Below are 22,605 nucleotides of genomic sequence, written 5' to 3' on the forward strand. Positions count from 1 at the left end.
ACAGGACAAACATGTTGTCGTCTGAGACAATGTAGGAACAAAACGTGCTTTGCAGAACAGTTTTTTTTTGTTTGCTCAGGGCTACTGTTGAAACATGATCTCATGAGAATTCATACATATTTTACCAAATGGCTAATTCGTATGAAATCATACGAATTTAATCATGCAAATACGTATGATTATCATAAAAATCAATAATGAAACCCCACCCCTAACTCCAATGTCACAGGGGTCAAGGCAAATCACACAAAAATGTACATAAAAGTTCATAAGAATTAGCCACCTCATAAAATGCGTACGAATTGCCATGAGATAGGAGACCCACGGTTTATGTAGATTTAAAGGAGCTGTGAATCAAATACTCAATTTTAACTTGATAATTAGTTAAATAAGACGTCATCATACTTAAATGACCATCCTGCAAGTTTTTAGAACTGAAAACGTCCTCTTTACTGAAATATAACAGTTTTTGGCACCAAGCCAGTAGAACGGCCGACTGAGGAATTCGGAGAAATATGTCGTCAGAGTAGAATTGAATCACCTCCCCAAACCCAAATACAACGACCACTTTTGTAGCCCCGCCCACAGCTTCACGTGACACGCGTGTGGGCCAGGGGCAAAACAAACCATGCAGTGTCTTAATCAGTAAACATGTCTTTAAAGATTGCCAAATGTAACAAAATTACTTTTAAATACATTTTTACTGAGGGACTTTTATTTTGACACAGTGATCTGTTATGAGTAACCATGGAAACGGAGTCTTCGGTTGTGGAAACCCATCTAGGAACAACCTTAATTCAGAGGCTCAGAACATAACTTTAGGAATGCCTGATTAAAGTTTGTTTTTGAAGAAGTTCCAGCTCGCGTGGGAAGTGTTTGTTTACTTTGTGTACTGCGGATTCATTCAATGAAGCCACAAGTCGATGCTGGATTTGCAGAGAGACTGTGATTAAAAGCACCACTAATATTGGATCTGACAAAAATGACCCAGCAGTATGCACAGTAGGTAATTTTTTTTACTTTATTTAAGATAACGTTACTGCGTTTCACTATTGCTTTGTAAGATATGTGTTGTAACATCCGTGTCTAAACACGTATGTTTGACTGTTTTAATTTACTTAAAACATAAAACGATTAATAAAGGTGCAACACTTTACAATACGACTGTAATATAACGGTAGAAATTTACAAATTTAGTAATAAGGAAGGATTTACGAGCCACAATTTAGATTCTGATGCCCGCTTACTGTGTTGTATATGGTAGACCCTGAAGCCATTTGTTTTGAGAATAATGGCTGGCTGATGAAGTTATTGGCTGGCTAGCCGGCTCAGCCAAAACCTAAATGGCTGCTGCAGCCGCCAAACTTTTTATAGCTGCAAATGGCTGAAGCTGCCACTTCATGTCTACAGATGTCTATGTTATACTGATTAACTAGACCTCAATCTTTCCAAGCAACACATGGCTTACACTATATTTCTACAAAATGCAAAACGATGTATTAAAGACAACACCAGATTTTACTTTCACAACGTATGAACATATTTATTTTGTAGTCTGTATGCTACTAAACATTTTCAAATAGCCTACAATGTGTTGTGTTTAGGCTAAATGTATGTAGGCTAAGTTGTATACAATAACTTGGAATTATCATGGATGAAGCTTACACCTTGAAGGAGCAAGTGATGATCGTTTGCCATTGAGCAGTAGGCCAGTGGAACTAAACATGCATTCCACTGGCACACTACCTGGTGAAATGGAGAGGTAGCACCAGGCCATAGCAGACAGTGTGGGGAAAGTATTGCTATGTGTTCGCCAAAAGTCCAATGCTCCTTGGTCTCTTGTTCTCACTGCCAGAAAAGCATCAATCTCTTGGTCAAGGATAAAACTTAAAGAATGAGCTTCTGCATCTTCTTGTGCCTCTGCTAATAATTCTAGTGGCAGGCGTTTCGCACATCCTACCACATCTCCATCCTTGTGGTCACCATTCCCACCAGAAGGACCTCCAGAACCACCATCAGTAGTTGTCCTCTCATCTCCAACCCCAAACACTGTTGAACTGAATCTAAAAAGGGAAATATATGCATAAGGAAATGGCTTTTAAAATCAAAACCATGAGAAAAGTAAGTGGTTAGCAAGTACACAGAAATATCAATGTCACCTGGAGGAGTTAAGTTCTCATAGAGATTCTGCAGCAGCTCTCTGCTTTCATCTTTTGTCATAGTGATATCTCGGACAGCTGGATCAAACACTGCGGTGGCTCTAACCAGATCTGACATGGGGATTCGTTTGTCCATGTTTTTCACTATTCGTTCTTTGACTCTCTTCATCAGAAGGGGATCTCTGGGAGCCACTGCACAGATTTTCTTGATTTGAGCCCTGATTAGTGGTATGGCACTCAGGTTTGGACTGACTTCACTTAAAATGAGAGTGAATTTCTCAAAGTCTTCCAAAAAGCTAACTTAGTTACAAAGTAGCTTGATGTCATCAGGTAGGAGGCATAACAAGGGCTTTCCTATCCTCTTCAGGATTGCAGTGACTTCTGTCTCCATACTGACTATGCTTCTGATCATGTTGAGGACACTGTTCCAACGTGTTGGCACTGTGGTCTTCAGTGTTTTGTGTGTCTGTGAGCCCTGGTTTGATTTCTTAGTTCCCAGCTGCCAATCCTCTGCATCATTCATTTCATCAATAGGATCATTAGAATCTGCATCAATTTCATCCTGCAGGTCTTGAATCTTGGCAAATATGTCTGCCTCTTTCTGCTCCAACACAAATTCCTCTATTAGATGTGCCTTGAAGTGCAGTGCACTGACAATATCTTTGCATTGGGAAATTAAGGCTTGTGCTTCAGGGATTTTGGTAAGAGTGTCTGTTATGAGTAAGTTGTGTAAACAGTGTGCTACGCATGTTACTCTCTCATGGCCCAGTAACCGGGACAACTTAATCATATTCGCTGCCCCATCTGTTGTGTCAAAGAGCAACACATTTTTATCTTTGGGAAGGAATTCTTCAACTAATTCCCTTACACGCCGTGGCAGCGCCAGGGAGGAGCTAGGTGGTGCTGTAGCTCCGGCTATAATATGCATAGCACCCGCCCAGCACCCCCAAGAAATGTTTGTAATTTTTTATATTTATATTTTAATGTCATGTTTGAATAGTGTTTTTATGTTGTTAAAAAAGGGAGTTAAATAATTAAAAAATATATATTTAGCTAAAATATCATGACGGCCAAACATGTGATCTTCTTTGGCCAATGGGTGCAGCGCCCGGTGAACTTTTGACCTTAACGCACGGCAGTTTGTTTTTGAAAGCGAGTTTGGAAATTTAGTCAAGTAAAATACACCAAAATGGATACACCAAAAACTACCCGAGGAACAGCAGTGGACACACTAGGACCAGTAATCTGGCACTTTTGGCTATAAATACGAAGAGAACGAGGACCCTTGACTGCGTCAACATCATTGATGATGCTGTTTTGTTGTGAAGACGTCTATGATAAGTGCTTGATTTTCCCCTCTGTTGGCTATTACAAATTGAATTAATTTTGCCCATACTTGTCATTCTTCCCGGACGCGTCCTGTCTAGGATTTCGGTGCGTCTTCCGGAAGTTGTATTTGTTGACCGCATACGCCATTCAGTTAAAAACATAAGATATACAATCGTTGTTTCATTCTTACCTTACCTTACCTTAAAATGTAACGTCATCATAGCATCTAAAAGTCCAGACTGACTGTGTATAGGTCCTGTTCTGCATGAATGTTCAACGTTATAACATGCTATAAAAACTGTAGGAGCCATACATTGGGTTTGATCTCTCTATAATTATTATTCCTTTCTCCTTCTGTCGTGTATGTGCACTTGCATTCGTCACGTCATTGCTTATTGCCACAGTAAGCAATGGCGTGACGAATGCAAGTGCACATACACGACAGAAGGAGAAAGGAATAATAATAATTATTTATCAGTTGCGAACCGTGATGAAAATGAAACCCTTTCTTACTTTCACAAATTTTGAAAGAGTGATACATTGTTTTATCACTACGAGGCTTGATTACTGCAATTCATTATATTTGGGGATTAGTCAGTCTTCCATCAATCGCCTTCAAATGGTTCAGAATGCCGCTGCAAGGGCCCTGACAGGAGTTCGGAAACGGGACCATATAACCCCTGTCCTTCAGTCACTCCATTGGTTACCAGTGCACTATAGGATCCATTTTAAAACATTGCTGCTACTTTTTAAGTCTTTAAATGGAATAGCACCTCAATATCTCTCTGAGCTAGTGACAGTCCATCAACCAACGAGAGCCCTCAGATCGGCCAACGAGAGGCTCTTAGTGGTCCCTAGGTCAAGGCTGAAGACTAGAGGAGATCGGGCTTTCTCTATAGCGGCACCTAGACTCTGGAACAGCCTGCCCACTGTGATCAGAACTGCACCCACACTTCCTATTTTTAAATCTAAGTTAAAAACCTATTTATTTGAGTTGGCGTACGCTACATGATTTGTGACCTCATTGTCTTAGTAATGTTTTATGTGATTTCTGCGTATGTTTTATAACTTCAATTTCTTGTAATGTTTTTATCTGTTCTTAACTGTGATACTATGGTTTTATGTCGTCCTTTACTGGTCTTTTTGCTTTGTTTTGTTCTGTACTGTACAGCACATTGGGCAACGACAGTTGTGTTTAATTGTGCTTTATAAATAAATTGACATTGACATTGACATTGACAACGTTTGCTTTTCTGTAATAATAATAATAATCCTCTATGACGTATGCGGCAGACAAATACGACTTCCAGAAGATGCACCCGAAATCCTGGACGGGACGCGTCCGGGTCCGGTAAGAATGGCATGTATGGTCCCCTATGATGCTCCAACAATAGAAACAATGCTGATTCATCACTAGTATTGGTAACTGGCTGTGTGATTTCGTGATCTGAGCATTTTTAGCCGAAGCGTGCACAGTGTCTGTTGCTGCGTTTGCTGCTCCGTTGTATTCAGGGCTAGACTGTGACAGAACTGTGAAATATTATTTTCAGAGGTTTACATTGGCAGGCTTATGTATGTTGTATCTATAGCCCTTGTGTTGAATACTTTTACATAGTCGTGGAACGAGTATAGGATAGTAAATGCGGGTGTGTACGCGTGTATAAAGGGTGGTCCGATGCGACCTCCTTAATGGAACGCCCCAAAATTTAAAGCACCTTCTCTTAAGTGTTGAGCATCCCCATAGCACCTGCATCAGAAAATTTCTGGAGCCACCACTGCTTACAAACACTGTAAGGTTTTCTGATGTGTGATTTTCTACAAGCTTAACACAAAGTGTAAACAGAAGGAAATTCCAGTTCGCATCTACAGTGCAGATTCTCACACCAACATATGGGTATCGATGATGAGCATCAGTCCAGCCATCTAACATTATAGTACCACTGACAATGTCTGCCAGTTGTTTTTTGACTTTGGACTTCAAACCCATGTAGACATCTGCCAGGGCTGTTGTTGCAAGGGCTCCGCTAGTTGGCAAATTGAGATATTTTTGAGAATATTTTTCTTGTTGAATGCTTGGAAACCTTCCTTTTCTATTAATTCAAAAGGGAGCAGGTCCTGGCACAGCCACAACACAATGTTGCGATTAACATCAAACTAGGAAGTAGCTGGGCTTCCTTTCGGCACAGTTTGGGTCCAGTTAGTCAGTTTACTTGATTGTTCTTTGAGAAATATTGTACTCTCTTTGTGTGCAGCTTTGGCATGAGCAAGGAAGTTTCCACTTGATGTTTTTTCTCCCAAGCTGTACACTTTTGACAGCATTCCATGTTCTTTTGTCATTTCTGCTTCAAAGCAGAGTTTGCAGTAGAGTTTGCCATCAATGCGATTGTTGTTCACATACAAATCGCCCATATATGTCCAAAAATGTGAACGGTGGAGGTTGAACTAACTGTTGTGCAAATGTAAATAGTGATGTGAGAAATGCACCAAAGCGAGTGAGAAAAACTGTAATATAAATGCACACTGTTATCAGTATTATTTTGGAGTACATTTCACTTCAATGTACACTAAAGCATGCATCATTTAAGTAGCAATGTGGTTTTTTACTCCAGTAATATCCTGTTCAGTGCTATAAATCTCTCCGTTCCAGATTTGGTTTATAACATCAATCTTTGATTCAGGTGTTTGTGCAACCGTGCCATGAAGATTTAAAAAAAGTCTGGTTAGGTCTAAGTTTAAAAAATATGTAAATAGGAATTATGAAAGTGAGATCAAAATTACATTGCTTGCGTCTTTCCGCCATTTCACCTCTGTGCGAGAAAAAAATGCATCGCTTCTTCTGTACGGAAAATAAGCAGTTTTAATTGGTCCAATTCACTGTGAAAAAGACTGCAGCCTCCGGACTGCGAGGTCGCATTTTTATGCTTATTTCAAAATATTAACAATTATAAAGTTTATTCTTATTCTTAATTAATCGAAAATTGTTGTAATATGCGTATGGCTTGCGAATGTAATACTAAGTTAACTTAAATAAACCAGGCTTGATGACGTATGCAGCCTGCATATCCGACCTCCGCAGGCTGCAACCTTTGGATTGAGAAATGGCCTGTGTGTGTATCATAGCAACGAGCACAAGACTGTGCTAGATCTCGTGTATTTTTTATATATTTCGTGTGTGTATGTCTCTATGTGATAAAATTATTATTTGATGCAAATAATTCTAGCCGGCTCAGCAAAACTTTATCAGATGGCGGCTCAATTTGGCTTAGGAAATTATTGGCTGGTGGCGGCTGAACTTCTAAATGGCGGCGGCTTCAGGGTCTAGTGTACGGTGTTTTAGGCAAGTTGCGTTTGAAAGGTCCAACACTCAACAAAGCTTTTTTATCATATAACTGTGGTATGTAACGTTACGTGTATGTAAGAGCAATCTCACAAACACAATAGAAATATACAAATTATATACTGCCCTTGGATTACCCCTTGTTATTGTTTGGCTGGATTGAACTGCCTGTTGTTATTGACCTACTTGCCTGTCTCAGTTTACCCATTTGCCTAACGCCTTGGATTTGTTTTCCAGATTGGTTTGTTTTAATAAACATCCGCAAAATGGATCCCGATGTTTCTGAGTCCTCCTTACAGAATACTTTGCTAACCATTGATCCAGCGGATGACGATCAAGTGCAACTCACATGTCTTCAGTCCGTAAACAAGCACCTCACCTGTTATATTCAAGCCTTGCCTTCCACGTCTGCCAAAAGGGTGAGTGTTTCCAAACCGGATAAGTTTGACGGTACTGCGGAACATGTGAGAGGTTTTCTTCGTCAACTTGATATCTATTTCAAGGATCATGTGGGTGAGAATCTGTCCGATTATAAAATGTGCTCTAAAGTGTTCATCGTATCCGCATGTATACGCGTACTTCATTCAACAACTTAAGGAAGGACTTGAATATCCAGCTGGGGGAAGAAGTACTTCAACAGGTATCATCCGGACGTCTCAAAATCACCGATCAGTAGCAGAATACGGCACTGTTTTTCGCACGCTCGCCGCACAAAGCGGATGGAACGATAAGTCACTTAAGAATGTGCTTCAGAATAGTCTTGATACTGAACTCCAAGCGGAGCTTGCTTGTAAAGGTGAAGATCTCCCTTTTTTTGATTATGTAACTCTGGCAGTCCATATTGATAATTTGATGAGGAATGTACCTGCTAAAGCTACAGCGAGGATTTCTTCGAGCACTACGAATGCTGTGAGTACTACCCGCAAAGTATTGCATTCCCCTGTTGATTCTTCAAATGTCGTAGAGCCTATGCAAATGGGATTACCAACATTTACCAACAATGATGAAACCCTGTCATTTACAGCATTGTTTGACTCTGGCTCAGCATTAAATCTCATCCATGAAGATGTTGTTGCTAAATATTTAATCCCTGTTGTTCCTTGTCAACCAACTCTGAAAATCTCTGCTATAAATAATGTTCCCATTGGTAATGGTATCACTCATCGCACCATTCCCCTGACACTTCAAGTAGGATCACTTCATCAGGAAACTATAACTCTGTATGTGATTTCTTCTCCTCGTTATGATATCATCCTTGGTCATCCCTGGCTCGTGGCACATAATCCTAAAATCAACTGGAGGTCTGGAGAGATTTTACAGTGGTCTGCTCGTTGCATGGACGTTTGCATTATTGATACCAGTATTGAAAGCCCGTCGGGTAAGAACATTAAGATTCCTGATATGTACCATGAATATTCTGAAGTGTTCAGTAAATCCAAGGATACTGAGTTGCCTCACCACAGACCATGGGTCTGCGCAATAGAACTACTCCCGAATGCCATACCCCCAAGAGTTAAGTGTAACCTTTGTCCCAGCCTGAAACCCATGCCATGGAGGACTATATTTCTGAAGCTTTACAAAATGGGTTTATCCGATCATCTACCTCTCCTGCTGCAGCCGGTTTCTTTTTTGTGGAAAAGAAAGATGGAGGCCTGAGACCCTGCATTGATTATAGAGGTTTGAACAATATCACTGTCAAATTCCTGTATCCTTTACCTCTTGTCCCTTCTGCCCTTGTACAGCTCGGAGAGGGAAAAATCTACACCAAGCTTGACTTACGCAGTGCCTACAATCTCATTCGAATCCGTGAAGGCGACGAATGGAAAACTGCATTCCACACCACTAGAGGGCACTATGAGTACCTCGTGATGCCTATGGGCTATCTATCTCACCCGCAGTGTTCCAGTCCTTCATAAATGAGGTCTTTAGAGACCTTTTGAACCAGTACGTTATTGCCTACATTGACTATATTCTCATTTACTCCAACAGTATGGAGGACCATGTCTGCCATGTAAAAGAGGTCCTGTCTCGTCTTCTCCAGAACCAGTTGTACGTCAAAGCAGAAACATCTGAGTTCTATGTTACCAAAACTAACTTTCTGGGATATAATATCAGTTCACAGGGAGTCGAAATGGACGGTTCGAAGGTCAAGGCAGTCACTGAATGGCCTACAACACGCACTATCAAGGATCTACAGAGTTTATTCTAGGATTCGCAAACTTCTATCGAAGGTTCATACGTAACTACAGTATGGTAGCAGCACCCCTTACATCACTCCTGAAAGGCAAACCTAAGAAACTGTCATGGAACCCCCAAGCAGAACACGCTTTCCAGAAATTAAAAGTTTGTTTTACCTCAGCCCCTATCCTGAAACACCCTGATCCAGAAAAGCAATTTATTGTGGAGGTCAACGCATCTGACACAGGTATTGAGGCTGTTCTCTCCCAGCACCAAGGAGCGTCTATTAAGGTATACCCATGTGCTTACTTCTCCAGCAAACTCAAGTCTGCTGAATGTAACTACGATGTCGGAAACAAGGAACTATTATCAATTAAGGCAGCCTTAGAAGAATGGAGACATTGGCTTGAAGGAGCCAAGCATCATTTTGCTATCCTGACTGACCATAAAATCCTGGAGTATGTGAAAGGAGCTAAACGACTCAACGCACGTCAGGCAAGATGGTCATTATGCTTCACTAGGTTTAACTTCTCAATTACGTACAGGGCCAGAAACAAGAATGGCAAGGCAGATGCTTTATCCCGCTACCATGACCCTACACCCTCTGATCGCACCCCTGTACCACCAGCTCACATCATTGCTTCTATTTCCTGGGATATCATGCAAGAAATCCAACAAGAACATCAACAAGATCCCATACCACCCGAATGTCCCCCTGAAGAGACCGTCGTTCTGCTGTCTCTCCATCCCCGTATCATGCAATGGGTCCACACTTCCCTTAGTTTCGGTCATCCAGGTATTACACGCACCATTTCACTCATGAAAACATCTTTCTGGTGGCCCACCCTGAATAACAACGTCATGAATTTTTGTCAAGTCCTGTCGAGTCTGTGCACAATCAAAAAACCCCAAAGAACTCCCCTCTGGTCTGCTGAAACCTCTGCCCATTCCACAACGCCCGTGGTCACATTTGAGTATTGACTTTGTTACTGATCTTCCCAATTCTAACAATTACACTGCTATTCTGGTTATCATCGATCTATTATTGAAATCCTGTTGCTAATTCCCCTCAGATGATTACCAACGGCCATGGAAACTGCTGATGCCATGTTTCACCACATATTCAGGAATTTTGGTATCCCGAAGACATTGTATCAGACCTCTCAGGTTTGGAAGGCCTTCTGTAATCATCTAGATATCAATGTCAGTTTAACATCTGGTTATCATCCCCAGTCTAATGGTCAAGTGGAACGGCTGAATCAAGAAATCGGAAGATATCTCAGATCATACTGTACCCGAGAACAACATCGTTGGTCTGAGTTCCTGCCCTGGGCCGAGTACGCACAAAACTCACTGAGGCCTCCTTACAATTGGGCATTCTCTGGGGTTTCTCTGTGAGAAGAACATCACTCCATGAACAGGTTCCATTTCAGCGTATAAGCGTGTCTGCAGCAAAAGTGTTAGATACTGCTTCACTTAGAACCTCTGCCATATTGTGCCCCCTCCCTGAGAAAGAAGGTCCTTCCTCAGGGGAATCCACCAGAAGGGGCTGTCACAATGAGTTCTGGTAAACCAGTTCCTGGTGGTTCAGTAAGGAGCAACTAGTAAATGCTCTCCTCATCCTCCCTGACATTGCACAGTGTCTTTGCGAGAAAGCTCACTGAGGGAAATGCATACTTACGCAGACCCCATGGCCAGCTGTGTGCCAGTGCATCCACACCGAGTGTTCCCTTGGTTACACCCGCTGGCAATAGAGGAAGGGGAGGACAGCAGTTTTTGAGAGTGGTCATAGCACCCAAATTCCTCAGAAGAGCAGGAGAGGAGAGGGGAAGTTGCTCTACAAGATATGTGGGTGAAGGCTGTAACAACTGGCAGAACATGAATTAAGTTTTCTCCACTTGGCCCTCTACCATGGGAGGCAATGGTCGAAAAGCGGTTCTCTCCAGCTTGCCCGGCCAAGAGGAGCTTAGATTTTTGTCTTTTTTGTGCAGTGGCTGAGCATACGAGCTACTCTGCCTGGATGGGAAAAACGTCACCGGAAAAGCTATTCTGGGAAATCGGAGCATTCAGGAGACAATTCTTATCGACCTCCATGTCCGTGGGGCACAGCCAGAAATGGCATTCCTGGACCACTAGCACGGACATCAAACAACCAACAGCCTATGTAGTGACCTTGGTCGCACAGAGTGCCAGGTCAGTAGCCGCATGAAGGTCTGAAAAGATAGCCGAGTCATGACCTCTCCAGATCTATCAGAGTCATAGCCTGATGTACCTGCAGCAACGCCATGGTGTGAAGTGCCCAGGCCACCTTCCTGCAAGCCCTATGGCTGAATGGGTCAATTGTGAGAGGAGAACAGGGTTCCCCATGACTGGGACAGCTCATTATGCACCTTGGGAAAGAAAGGAACAGTACTGTCTTTAAACAGACACAAATTGAACTTGTGTTGCTCTTTTAGGGAAAACACTCTTTTTGGGAGGTGAAGTGATGAAGCGTACAAGGGAGTGCAACGCACCCACTCAAACTCAAGTTCAAAACTGAAACCACTTCAGCATGCAGTGTATTCCCACGAGCAGATAAAGAGAGCTTCTCAGTAGCAGTTGACTGCCGGCGTTCGAAGCGAAAATAACTGATTTGGTATTGTACCTGCTGCTCGTTTTATACCTGTATCAAATTCTTAACTGAGTCTCACAGATATCTGCAGTGGATCAAAGCACATATGTAAATAAACACAGTACACATTTGTTAGGTGTTTGCTTTGTATAGTTACAAACACTTTGAAATCATGTTACAAAAATATTAACATGAGATTAACATTCCAAATGCAGTGTAGAGTACCAAAATGTATTCATTTATCCCCCATATTTACACCATTCTTTACAAACTGAAACTGTTTTTGCTTATAGTTTACTAAAACAAAATTGTTTATACCCAACATATCTAAATTTAAAAATGTTATGGAAAAAAAGTTTTTTTTTACCATACCATTTATCATAATTATAAAAATAGTTCAATAATTATTTTTTCCTACACCAAAATTGAACTACTTTGTCTCTTATCTCTTTGGTTTGTAAACCATACACTAAAGGATTTAATCCTGGTGGTACGATATGCAGCATTATACCAGCTAGTTTCCTGCTTTCAGAGTATTCCGGAAAGCGGTGAAGAAATATAAAAGTGGCTCCACATATAAACATGATTATATAAACAGCTAAATGAGTACTGCAGGTTTTTATGGCTTTGCTGTTGAGTGCTTTGCTTTTTCTGGTAATGCATACAGTAGCAATTCTGACATATGTTATAAATATATACAATACTGACAGAAAGCCTACAATCGCAGTATAAACAATACCACACATATTGTTAACAGACACATCTTCACAGGACAGTTTAAACAGTGATGCATTGTCACAGATAGGATTTTCAATTTTATATCTGCAGTGAGATAGACGAACAGTGAGGACTATCAGAATTGTCACTACAAGTTTTGCTGACCCCCAGGCTATTGTTGATAATTTAACCACCATTTTATTTGTCATTATAGCTGAATATCGTAATGGATTACATATAGCCACATATCGATCAAAGGCCATTATCATTAACACATAATGGCTTGATGCAATAAATATGTGTACAAAATAAGCTTGAGTAACACATTCAGCAAATGTAATATATCGCTCTGAGGTTTCCTTTAAAATATCATTTAGTAATCGTGGAAACATGACAGTTGTTCCTAATATATCATTCAGTGGTAGATTACAGTACAGAAGGTGCATAGGGTCATGTAGATTCTTCTCTGTTGAGATCAGAATTAAAAGTCCAATATTTGAGACCATTGCAAACACATACGCCACTAAAATCACAATAAAAACAGCATAGGAGGATTGGCGTGGGACTTTGAGTCCCTCCAATAACAGAACGCTGTGTCTGAATGTCAGGTTGTCCATTTTTTGCTTTCCACACAACCTGAAAACAAATAACCAGCCATAAATGTAACATTAATTCATAGTATATATTAACTTTTTCCCCATTTATTGCTTACTAATCCATATAAAAAATAATTCTGCCTTTGTTTTGTACCTGAAATCAGTGTATTTAACTTTATATAGAGCACATTTTACAATATACATTGCTTGCAGTCACTACTTCTCAGACATGACAGCAGTAATTGTCAGAATTTTAACATTTTTTAAAACATGGCATACAATATGTGTAATTTTACACTAAAAAATATTGGGTTGGTTTAACCCGATTGTGTAAATATTGGACAGAAACTAACTTTTTATGTTATAAATAAAGCTATGCTTAGCTGTTTCAACCCAAACACTGGGTTGTTTTAACCCATGATTGGGAAACAACAGCATTAGTTTATTTATAATCCATCAGTTAATTCTGTCCCACCAATGGGATAGAATCAACCCAATATTATAGTGTAAATATTTCAGAAGAATAATCATACAATTATAATCATACATTATAAAGTAAGAATGAAATTAAAATATTAACAAGGTAGCTGTAAATCTGCAGAACTCTATTTAGTACTATTAATTTCTTAAAGCTACATCTTACCTTTCTTTAAGATCTTAATAATGTTTTGGTTTAACAGTTTAACTTGGTTCCTCTGAACAGAAGTTTTCACTCAATAGGGTTTGACTAGAGTGTTATAAACTCCTGCAGGCCACCTTTAATGTACGACATGCCTCTAATTATTTTGTTACTTGCTGTCATTGTTTGGTTTGTGAGCAAAGGCATTTTGTGAGTCTGTGAATAGGGTAAGGCACACCAAACTGATGACAACAAAATGCTGTAGCACAAATTGGCATGTTTACCATGTTTTTGATAGATTCAGTGAAATTATTGTGTGATCCTAATTAAAGGATCAATTACCACAATTTTAGGTAAATCCAAAAAATGTTTGTATACACTTTGTGAGTATTCAGAAACGCTGTTATCATTATCCAAAATAGAGTACTTGTGACGGTGAGGCAAGGCAAGACAAGGTGGCAGATCCAAATGCAGTTTAAAGGTTTATTTATTAATTTAAAAGAGACAAGATCAAGCAAAAACAGGACGCAAGAGACCATGGCGGAGACACTGGCAAAAGCCAGGGTGGTGGTGGTATTGGCAGAAACCCAGGTGGAACTGGAAACCAGGTGGTGCTGGTGGTGCTCTGGAACTTTAAACAGGGACAGGAGAGAAAGAGGGTCTTGGGTAAGGCAGAGATTTCAGAGAGCTTGAGATCGGCCTTCTTGGGCAAGGCAGATTTCAGAGAGCTTGAGATTGGCCATCTTGGGCAAGGCGTAGAGTTCAGAGAACTCAAGATCGAGCATCTTGATAAAGACCGTGTTCAAAGAGCATCTTGGGCAAGGCAGAGAGTGTAGGTAATCTTAGGAAGGCCATCTTGGACAGAACAGCGAGTCTATGGAGCTCGGGAGCGACCATGTTGGCTCACCTACAGGACACAAGAAACTCAGAGGCAGCCATCTTGACTTTAACAGGAATCTTAGGAAACACTAATACAGGCCTTATGGTCAGGAAGGGTATTTTAGGAAACTCAGGCGTAGCCAACTTGGTTGGAACAGGAAGCTCAGGGGACTCAGGTTCAGAACTTTCAGCTGTCTCAGCTGTGGGCTCTGGCGTGGCGGTGGCCATCTTAACTGTGGCCTCAGGCTTGGAGGTGGCCATCTTTGTTGTGGCAGGTGGCTCAGGTGACTCAGGTTCATGGGCTTGAGAGACTTCTTGTGGAACAGAAGAACAGAGAACAGACCATACACACCACGGAGCCATGGCAAACTCAGGGAGCACATTAGACAAAGAGCATACCTCAGACACAATAGAGAGCACAGAACTGGAGACCACCGGACTAGGAACACTAGCTACCCGCACTGACACCAGTGGAGTATCCGCCAGACTCAAAACCAGCCGTCTGGTCCTGAAGTTCATCAGAAACCATGTAGAGACAGCCATCTGGGAAATGACTCTGATGTGGCAGCCGTCTTGGGAACTGGCCATCTTGGGAACTGACCCGATGCGGCGGCCATCTAAGGAATTGACTCTGATGCTGTAGCCATGTTGGGAACTGACTCAGATGTGGCGGCAATTTTGGGAACTGACTCAGATGCGCCGGCAATCTTGGGAACAAGATTATTGTCCATGGTAACAAACAAGGGGGCAGAGCAACAAAGGAACAAGAGGGATTGCAGGCACAATAAAACAGGGCAGACAGACAGGATTCATGAAAGAAAAAATTGACTTGATAAGGATTTTTAGGGAAAATGAATGGGATAAAGGTCTTAGATTATCGTTGCAGTATTTAAAGGATATATTATTATTTAAAATAATATATGGTAGATAGGTTCTGACCACCGCTCCTAATAGGTAGGTGGCAGTAATGTACCTAAAAGTTGTTTGCCAACCACCAGTAAACTCAAGAAGAAGACAAGACTAATGACATTACTTTTTTCTTTTTTTAAAAAAAATCTACTAATTTACTTACCCCCATGTCATCCAAAATGTTAATGTCTTTCTTTGTTCAGTCCAGAAAAAATTACCCTTTTTTTGTAAAACATTCCAGGACGTTTCTAAATATAATAGACTTTATTGGACCATTTAAATGCAGTTTAAAAATGCAGTTTTAATGCAGCTTCAAATGGCTCTAAATGATCCCAACTGAGGCATCAGAGTCTTATCTAGCAAAACGATTGTCATATTTGGCAAAAAAATAAGCACATCGAATGGTCACGCGTCACAAGTGTGAAATGCACATTTGCGGACCATTTTAAACAATAAACTGACACAAAGACATTAATTAGTATCAATCCACATAGAACAGTGTCAGAACGGTCCTCTTTCTCCACACTTGTGTGGTGTGGTCATTTTGCATACATCATGCGACCTTTCGACTTTGCTTATGCAATACGTAAGGTTGCGCTGGCACATCACATGGATTGCTTTGGACTTGCTTTTCTGTTGTTCTGTCTACTTGTTTGACCCTGATTTGCTGTTGTTCCTGTACCTGTGTGGGTAGGGCTTAACTCACAGTGGACCTCTTCTCTAGCTTGCCTTTTGGCACACAGGCCTTCTGTAGTGGCTGTATGTACAGAATGATGTTCACAATTACAGTTTGTGCATAGTCAGGATTATTGGCACCCTTGGTAAATATGAACAAAGAAGCCTGTAAAAATACATTTGTATTGTTAATTCTTTTGATCTTTGAAGTTAAACTTTTCTGCCATGCCATGACTGTATAAAGCATATGTACAGTTGAAAGAAAAAGTATGTGAACCCCCTGGGCTCACTTGGCCCCCCTCACAAATTGGCCACAAAATGTGCTCCGATCCTCATCCAAGTCACAACAACAGAGAAACACAGTCTGCTTAAACTAATACCGCACAAACATTATACGTTTTCATGTTTTTATTGAACACAACATGTAAACATTCATAGTGCAGGGTGGAAAAAGTATGTGAAACCCTAGGCTAATGACTTCTCCAAGAGCTAATTGGAGCCAGGAGTCAGCCAACCTGGGGTCCAATCAATGTGATGAGATGGGATGTGTTGATTAAAGCTGCCCTGTCCAATAAAAAACACACACCAGTTTTGAGTTTGCTGTTCTGAAGAAGTATTGTCTGATGTGAACCATGGCTTGCAAAAAAGAGCTCTCAGAAGACCTACAATCAAGAATTGTTGACTTACATAAAGCTGGAAAGGGCTACAAAGTATATCTAAAAGCCTTGATGTCCATGTGTCCACGGTAAGACAAATTGTCTACAAATGGAGAAAGTTCAGCACTGTTGCTACACTACCTAGGCGTGGTCGTCCTGTAAAGTTGACTGCAAGAGCACAGCGCAAAATGCTCAATGAGGTGAAGAAGAATCCTAGAGTGTCAGCTAAAGACTTACAGAAATCTCTGGCACATGCTAACATTTTTGTTGACATATCTACAATAAGTAAAACATTAAACAAGAATGGACTTCATGGGAGGACACCACGGAGAAAGCCACTGCTGTCCAAAAAAAACATTGCAGCACATTTGAAGTTTGCAAAAGAGCACCTGGATGTTCCACAGCACTAATGGCAAAACATTCTGTGGACAGATGAAACCAAAATTGAGTTGTTTGGAAAGAACACACAATGCTATGTGTGGAGAACAAAAGGCACAGCACACCAACATCAAAATCTCATCCCAACTGTGAAATATGGTGAAGGGGGCATCATGGTTTGGGGCTGCTTTGCTGCCTCAGGCCCTGGACGGATTACTGTCATCGATGGAAAAATTAATTCCAAAGTTCATCAAGACATTTTGCAGGAAAACTTAAGACCATCTGTCCGCCAACTGAAGCTTAACAGAGGATGGACGATGCAACAGGACAACGACCCGAAGCATAGAAGTAAATCAACAACAGAATGGCTTCAACAGAAGAAAATACGCCTTCTGGAGTGGCCCAGAGTCCTGACCTCAACCTGATTGAGATGCTGTGGCATGACCTCAAGAGAGCGATTCACACCAGACATCCCAAGAATATTGCTGAACTGAAACACTTTTGTAAAGAGGAATGGTCCAAAATTTCTCCTGACCGTTGTGCAGGTTTGATCTGCAACTAAAGGAAACGTTTGGTTGAGGTTATTGCTGCCAAAGGAGGGTCAACCAGTTATTAAACCCAAAGGTTCACACACTTTTTCCACCCTGCACTATGAATGTTTACATGTTGTGTTCAATAAAAACATGAAAACGTATAATGTTTGTGTGGTATTAGTTTAAGCAGACTGTTTCTCTATTGTTGTGACTTAGATGAAGACCAGAACACATTCCACGACCAATTCACGAAGAAATCCAAGCAAGCCCAAAGGGTTCACATACTTTTTCTTTCAACTGTATATATGTTGCATATGATATTTAATGTGTAGATGTATATACAGCAGAAGAAAACGTATTATTGGCAATGTGAGATTACAAATGGTATATTGTGTAGAATGAACATTGCAGTGCTAAGCACACAAAATGAGCCTGCAACCCAGAATACTGCCCATCTTGTAAGTGTGATTTTTTTACATGATGCACTAGATCATACAGATGTGTTATAATCAATCCCTAAGGTTTTATGTGGTTTACTTAACCTTCTGTTAATGCTTAATTTGTGTTGTTGTTTAATTTTAATATACGTGCTCAGAGCAGGTAATTAAAGCTCTACAGTACATGCACTGGTAACACTTTATAATAAGGTTGTTTTTGTTAACAATTGGTTCATGCATTAGCTAGCATAAACTACGAGTTAACAGTATTCTACAGCATTTATTCATTCATGTTAATTTGGGCATTTAATATATAAAATCAAGAGTTGTAACTGTTAACATTAATTAATGCACCATGAACTAACTTGAATAACTGTATTGACATTAACTAACATTAAAAAGAATTAATACATTGTTAAAAAATGCATTACAATGTTTACTAATACAATTTTATAGTAAAGTGTTACCCAGTTGTTAGCAAGTGCATCTTTTTTTGCTTCCCATATACCACACAAATTAAATGGCATAAGCTTGCTTTATTTGTTCTTGTTTAATTTGTGTACTCATGTTGGTTTTGTTTTTCTCAGTATTTTGTTGTACTAATGACTACACCATTTAACCTTTTTCAGGTGGTGCCTGATTTGTTTACATTAGGTTAAATTACAATCAACAGAATCAACTGTGATAAAAGATATTTGGATGATATTTTCAGTAAAAATCTGTGATATAAATATATCCCAGTTGTAATGATTTAACATCTATAAATAACAAAAGCATACATTCATACATATTCAGATAATATTGACATTTACATGTTTTATGAAAAAATAATTTGAAAAGATTAACAATTAGAAATAATCATTATTTCCTTTTCCTTCGGCATAGTTTAATAATCTTTTCTCTTATCTCTTTGGTTTGTAAACCATATACTAAAGGATTTAAACCTGGTGGTACAATGTGAAACATTATACTAGCTAGTTTCCTATTTTCTGCATATTCAATGAAACGGTGCAAAGTAATAAAAGTGGCTCCACATACATACATGATTAAATAAACAGCTAAATGAGTGCTGCAGGTTTTTATGGCTTTGCTGTTGAGTGCTTTGCTTTTTCTGGTGAGACACACAGTAGCAATCTTGACATATGTTATAAAAATATACAATATTGACACGCAGCATAAAATGACAGTATATATAAGTCCAAACACATTATTAACAGACACATCTTCACAGGACAGTTTAAACAGGGAGGCATTGTCACAGAAAGGGTTTTCAATTTTATATCTGCAGCGAGAGAGACGAACAGTGAGACCTAACATGACTGTCACAACAAATATTGCCACCCCCCAGGCATAAGCCGATAATCTAATCACCTTTTTATTTGTCATTATAGCTGAATATCGTAATGGATTACATATAGCTACATATCTGTCAAAAGCCATGATCATCAGCACATAGTGGCATGCTGCTGCAAATACGTGTACAAAATATGCTTGAATGACACACTCCGTGTATGTAATATATCGCTCTGAGCTTTCCCTAAAAATATCCCGCAGCAAGCGTGGCAAAATAACAGTGGTCCCAAGCATATCATTCAGTGGTAGATTGCAGAACAAGAAATGCATAGGGTGATGCAGGTTCTTCTCCGTTGAGATAAGAATTATAAGTCCAATATTAGATACCATAATAAAGGCATATGTCAAGAGAAGCAGGATAAAAACAGGATAAGATGACTGAGGTGTAACTTTCAGTCCCTCCACCAGCAGAATGCTGTTTGTAAATGTCAGGTTGTCCATTCACTGCCACTCACAAAAACCTGCACAGTAACAGAAATACATGTAAAGAAGTGTACTTTTATTAATAATATTGAGTATTTATCTACACCTGATGTTAATGTATACAACTGGATAAAAGCACAGAGCATGATACATAACTCTATAATCATTCAGTTTTATTTGAATGTTACAGCACAATCTTGCCTCACTCACCTCACTCCGACTTAGATTCTTACTATAACAGTCTGACTTATACATTCAATATTGCCTTTGCCCCCTTAATATATGCTAGATATATGTGACTAAGACCTTGTCATCACCCAACTGGGAACAATTATTTATAGCATTTGAGCACTAAGGCTCATTATTTGAATGCATTTTAGCCTGCTGGTGGCCAAAAATATTACAACACCTGACAGATTTACATTTTTTACGATTGCTATGACACTTTTTTCAATACTTTTAACAAATTTTCTAAACTCTTAACGCACCACACAACTGGCAAAACAGTTAATTTTATCCTCAAAATCACACATTGTAAACTAAACTCTCACACTGTTTACAAAAACACTTTAAACATGTTTCAGAATCAACTAGTTATACCAGATCACCAACACATGTTCTCTTCCAACAGAAACATTTAGTCAATCATAACACAATGTCATGAAAAACACAAACATAAGATGGAAAAACAAAAATTGCATACGTTTATGTTTAAGTCTGTCCTTATACAATAAACAGTAGATTGTATTGATTATAGACTGAGTTTTGCACTGCAGTTTCTTTTGAAAACGTGGTTATATTTTTGTTTAGTTGGGTTTAGTAAATGCATGTATTATGTTTGTTTTGCTGCAGCAATTCAAGACAAAAATTAATCATTCATCTTAGAGTACAGTTTATGATAAAAAGTAGAATGGTTGCAGTAAAGACTTTACAGTATTTACAACAGGACATTACTGCAAGCTAACAAACATATTCAATATTACTTCCATTTACAGTAAAAAAGTAAAAATAAACAAATACAAACAGAAAAAGCCTGTGAGGAATAAAGCAAAAAAGAAAATCTCATCATCTAATCTATTGCGTTTCTATTTGGCAACATGTTCTCATTCACATTACACCTGATTTTTCTCTGGCAAGGCATCTTGTGAAGAACCTTTTGCCATGTCTTATCCACCTCTGACAGTGTTCAGGTGTGGTATCTGGGAATGTACCATCTATTACATCCAGGTGGGACTGGAGAAAAACCTCTCCCTTGTCATGGTGGTCTTCCGCTGACTCGTGCAGACATATATCTTATTTTTGTGTTGCTCATATTGTTCCTTTTCCACACAAGATCAACATATAGAGGTCCTCCTTTACTCTATTCTATTGTATACCATATGGTCATGCAATTGAAAGAACCTGAGTGTGTTTCCTAGGTGGGAATCAGTTGTGATTTGTATGTGCATTGGTACAAAAGGTTGTTTTTCAATCCCAATGGAATAAAATACAGGGGATATGTTTATGTTTCAATTCATCATACAAACAGCTGTTTACTTTGACTATAAGTGAGGTTTAGCACATGATGTTATCTGTTTGCTGTGTGAAAGCATTTGTAAATTTGACATTTAAAATCTACTGTTTTGGTCTTGTTTGAGCTTGTCTCTGTTAATTGTATGCATTTTGTGTTAAACCAACAAGAAATGTGTTAATAGTATAGTTTACATAGGTGGATGTAGTGCTAACTGTGTTAAGAGTTTTGAAAACTTGTTAAAAGTATTAAAAATCTGTCATAGCAATCGTAAAAAAACTGTAAAATATTGCCTTTTTGCATACATATTTGTTACAATTATTTAATGGATGCTGCATTATTGGGAAAATTAAAAGCCTCACTGTTAAACAGCACTGTTATCCCACATTCACATGCCAGATGTAAATGACATGCCCCTCCATTTGAAATGCATAGCGAAGATACGGTAGTCACCACAGGATGCTACCTTAAATGATTGCTATTTGAATTAAATGAAGTGAAAGTTTTAGTGCAGGCAGCATTTAGTGGAAATATTTTTATCTTCAGTGTACAAGCACAAACACCACATGCGAAAATGTGTTTTGTTGCTTTCCGCATGTCTCCTATTTAAAATTAACTTGACACTCACAACGGCTTCTGAACTTCACCTGTGTCATTCTGTGGGTCAGGTTAAAACATGCCTGCGCTTCATCTGCCTCATTCTGTGTGTCAGGGTTTATTCATGCCTGTGCTTCACCTGTGTCATTCTGTGGGTCAGGTTAAATCATGCCTGTGCTTCACCTGTGTCATTCTGTAGATTATTAAAGGTAATCCAAATCAGGGTTAATCTACAAACATAATCCATAAAACAGACAGAAGGTCATACACATGTAGTCAATCCAAAACAGGTACACTGGAAACAAAACATAAAACAATAATGAAAACCTCAGTCGGGAATAAACCAGAAACAGACAGACTGCAGAGTGGATACTATAATAGTATAGGGGCCAAGGGCCTGGAAGCCATGGCAGAGCCGGCAGAGCAGGAAGCCAGGAAGCACAGACCAGGGCGAAAGTGTAGACCAGGTCAAAGCCGTGGTTCCTGGAAACAGAGAACAGGGCAGAACCGGTTTCCCCATTGTGGTGCTGGGGGTGCTCTAGGCCTGTATTTTCAGAAATAGGAGAAAGGGAGGCTGGCAATTAGCCAGGTTAGTGAGAAACAGGTAAAACATGTCAGGGATTTTAACAAGCTCGGGATCGGCACCTTGTCTTGGCCAGGCAGAGAGTTAAGGGAGCTCAGAAACGGCCATCTTGGGCCAGGCAGAGAG

General features: G+C 39.7%; 2 protein-coding genes across 2 annotated transcripts; both read right to left on the reverse strand.

Annotated features, from left to right (window-relative positions):
- Positions 1-12,018: 12,018 nt before the first annotated feature.
- Positions 12,019-12,948, reverse strand: LOC129424191 (olfactory receptor 52N2-like). The gene has a single exon (XM_055180790.1). It carries the CDS (start codon positions 12,946-12,948, stop codon positions 12,019-12,021), a length of 930 nt encoding a protein of 309 aa, XP_055036765.1.
- Positions 12,949-18,349: 5,401 nt separating this feature from the next.
- LOC129424017 (olfactory receptor 8G17-like) lies at positions 18,350-19,821 on the reverse strand. Its single transcript, XM_055180559.2, has one exon. The coding sequence runs from the start codon at positions 19,805-19,807 to the stop codon at positions 18,875-18,877; it is 933 nt and encodes a 310-aa protein (XP_055036534.1). The 5' UTR covers positions 19,808-19,821; the 3' UTR covers positions 18,350-18,874.
- Positions 19,822-22,605: the final 2,784 nt, after the last annotated feature.

The sequence above is a fragment of the Misgurnus anguillicaudatus genome, chromosome 9 (assembly GCF_027580225.2).
Source record: "Misgurnus anguillicaudatus chromosome 9, ASM2758022v2, whole genome shotgun sequence".
Taxonomy (NCBI): domain Eukaryota; kingdom Metazoa; phylum Chordata; class Actinopteri; order Cypriniformes; family Cobitidae; genus Misgurnus; species Misgurnus anguillicaudatus.

What these genes read in the sequence shown, in the direction of transcription:
- LOC129424191 (XM_055180790.1), bottom strand. Translation starts at nt 12,948, where the DNA reads ATGGACAACCTGACATTCAGACACAGCGTTCTGTTATTGGAGGGACTC.
- LOC129424017 (XM_055180559.2), bottom strand. Translation starts at nt 19,807, where the DNA reads ATGGACAACCTGACATTTACAAACAGCATTCTGCTGGTGGAGGGACTG.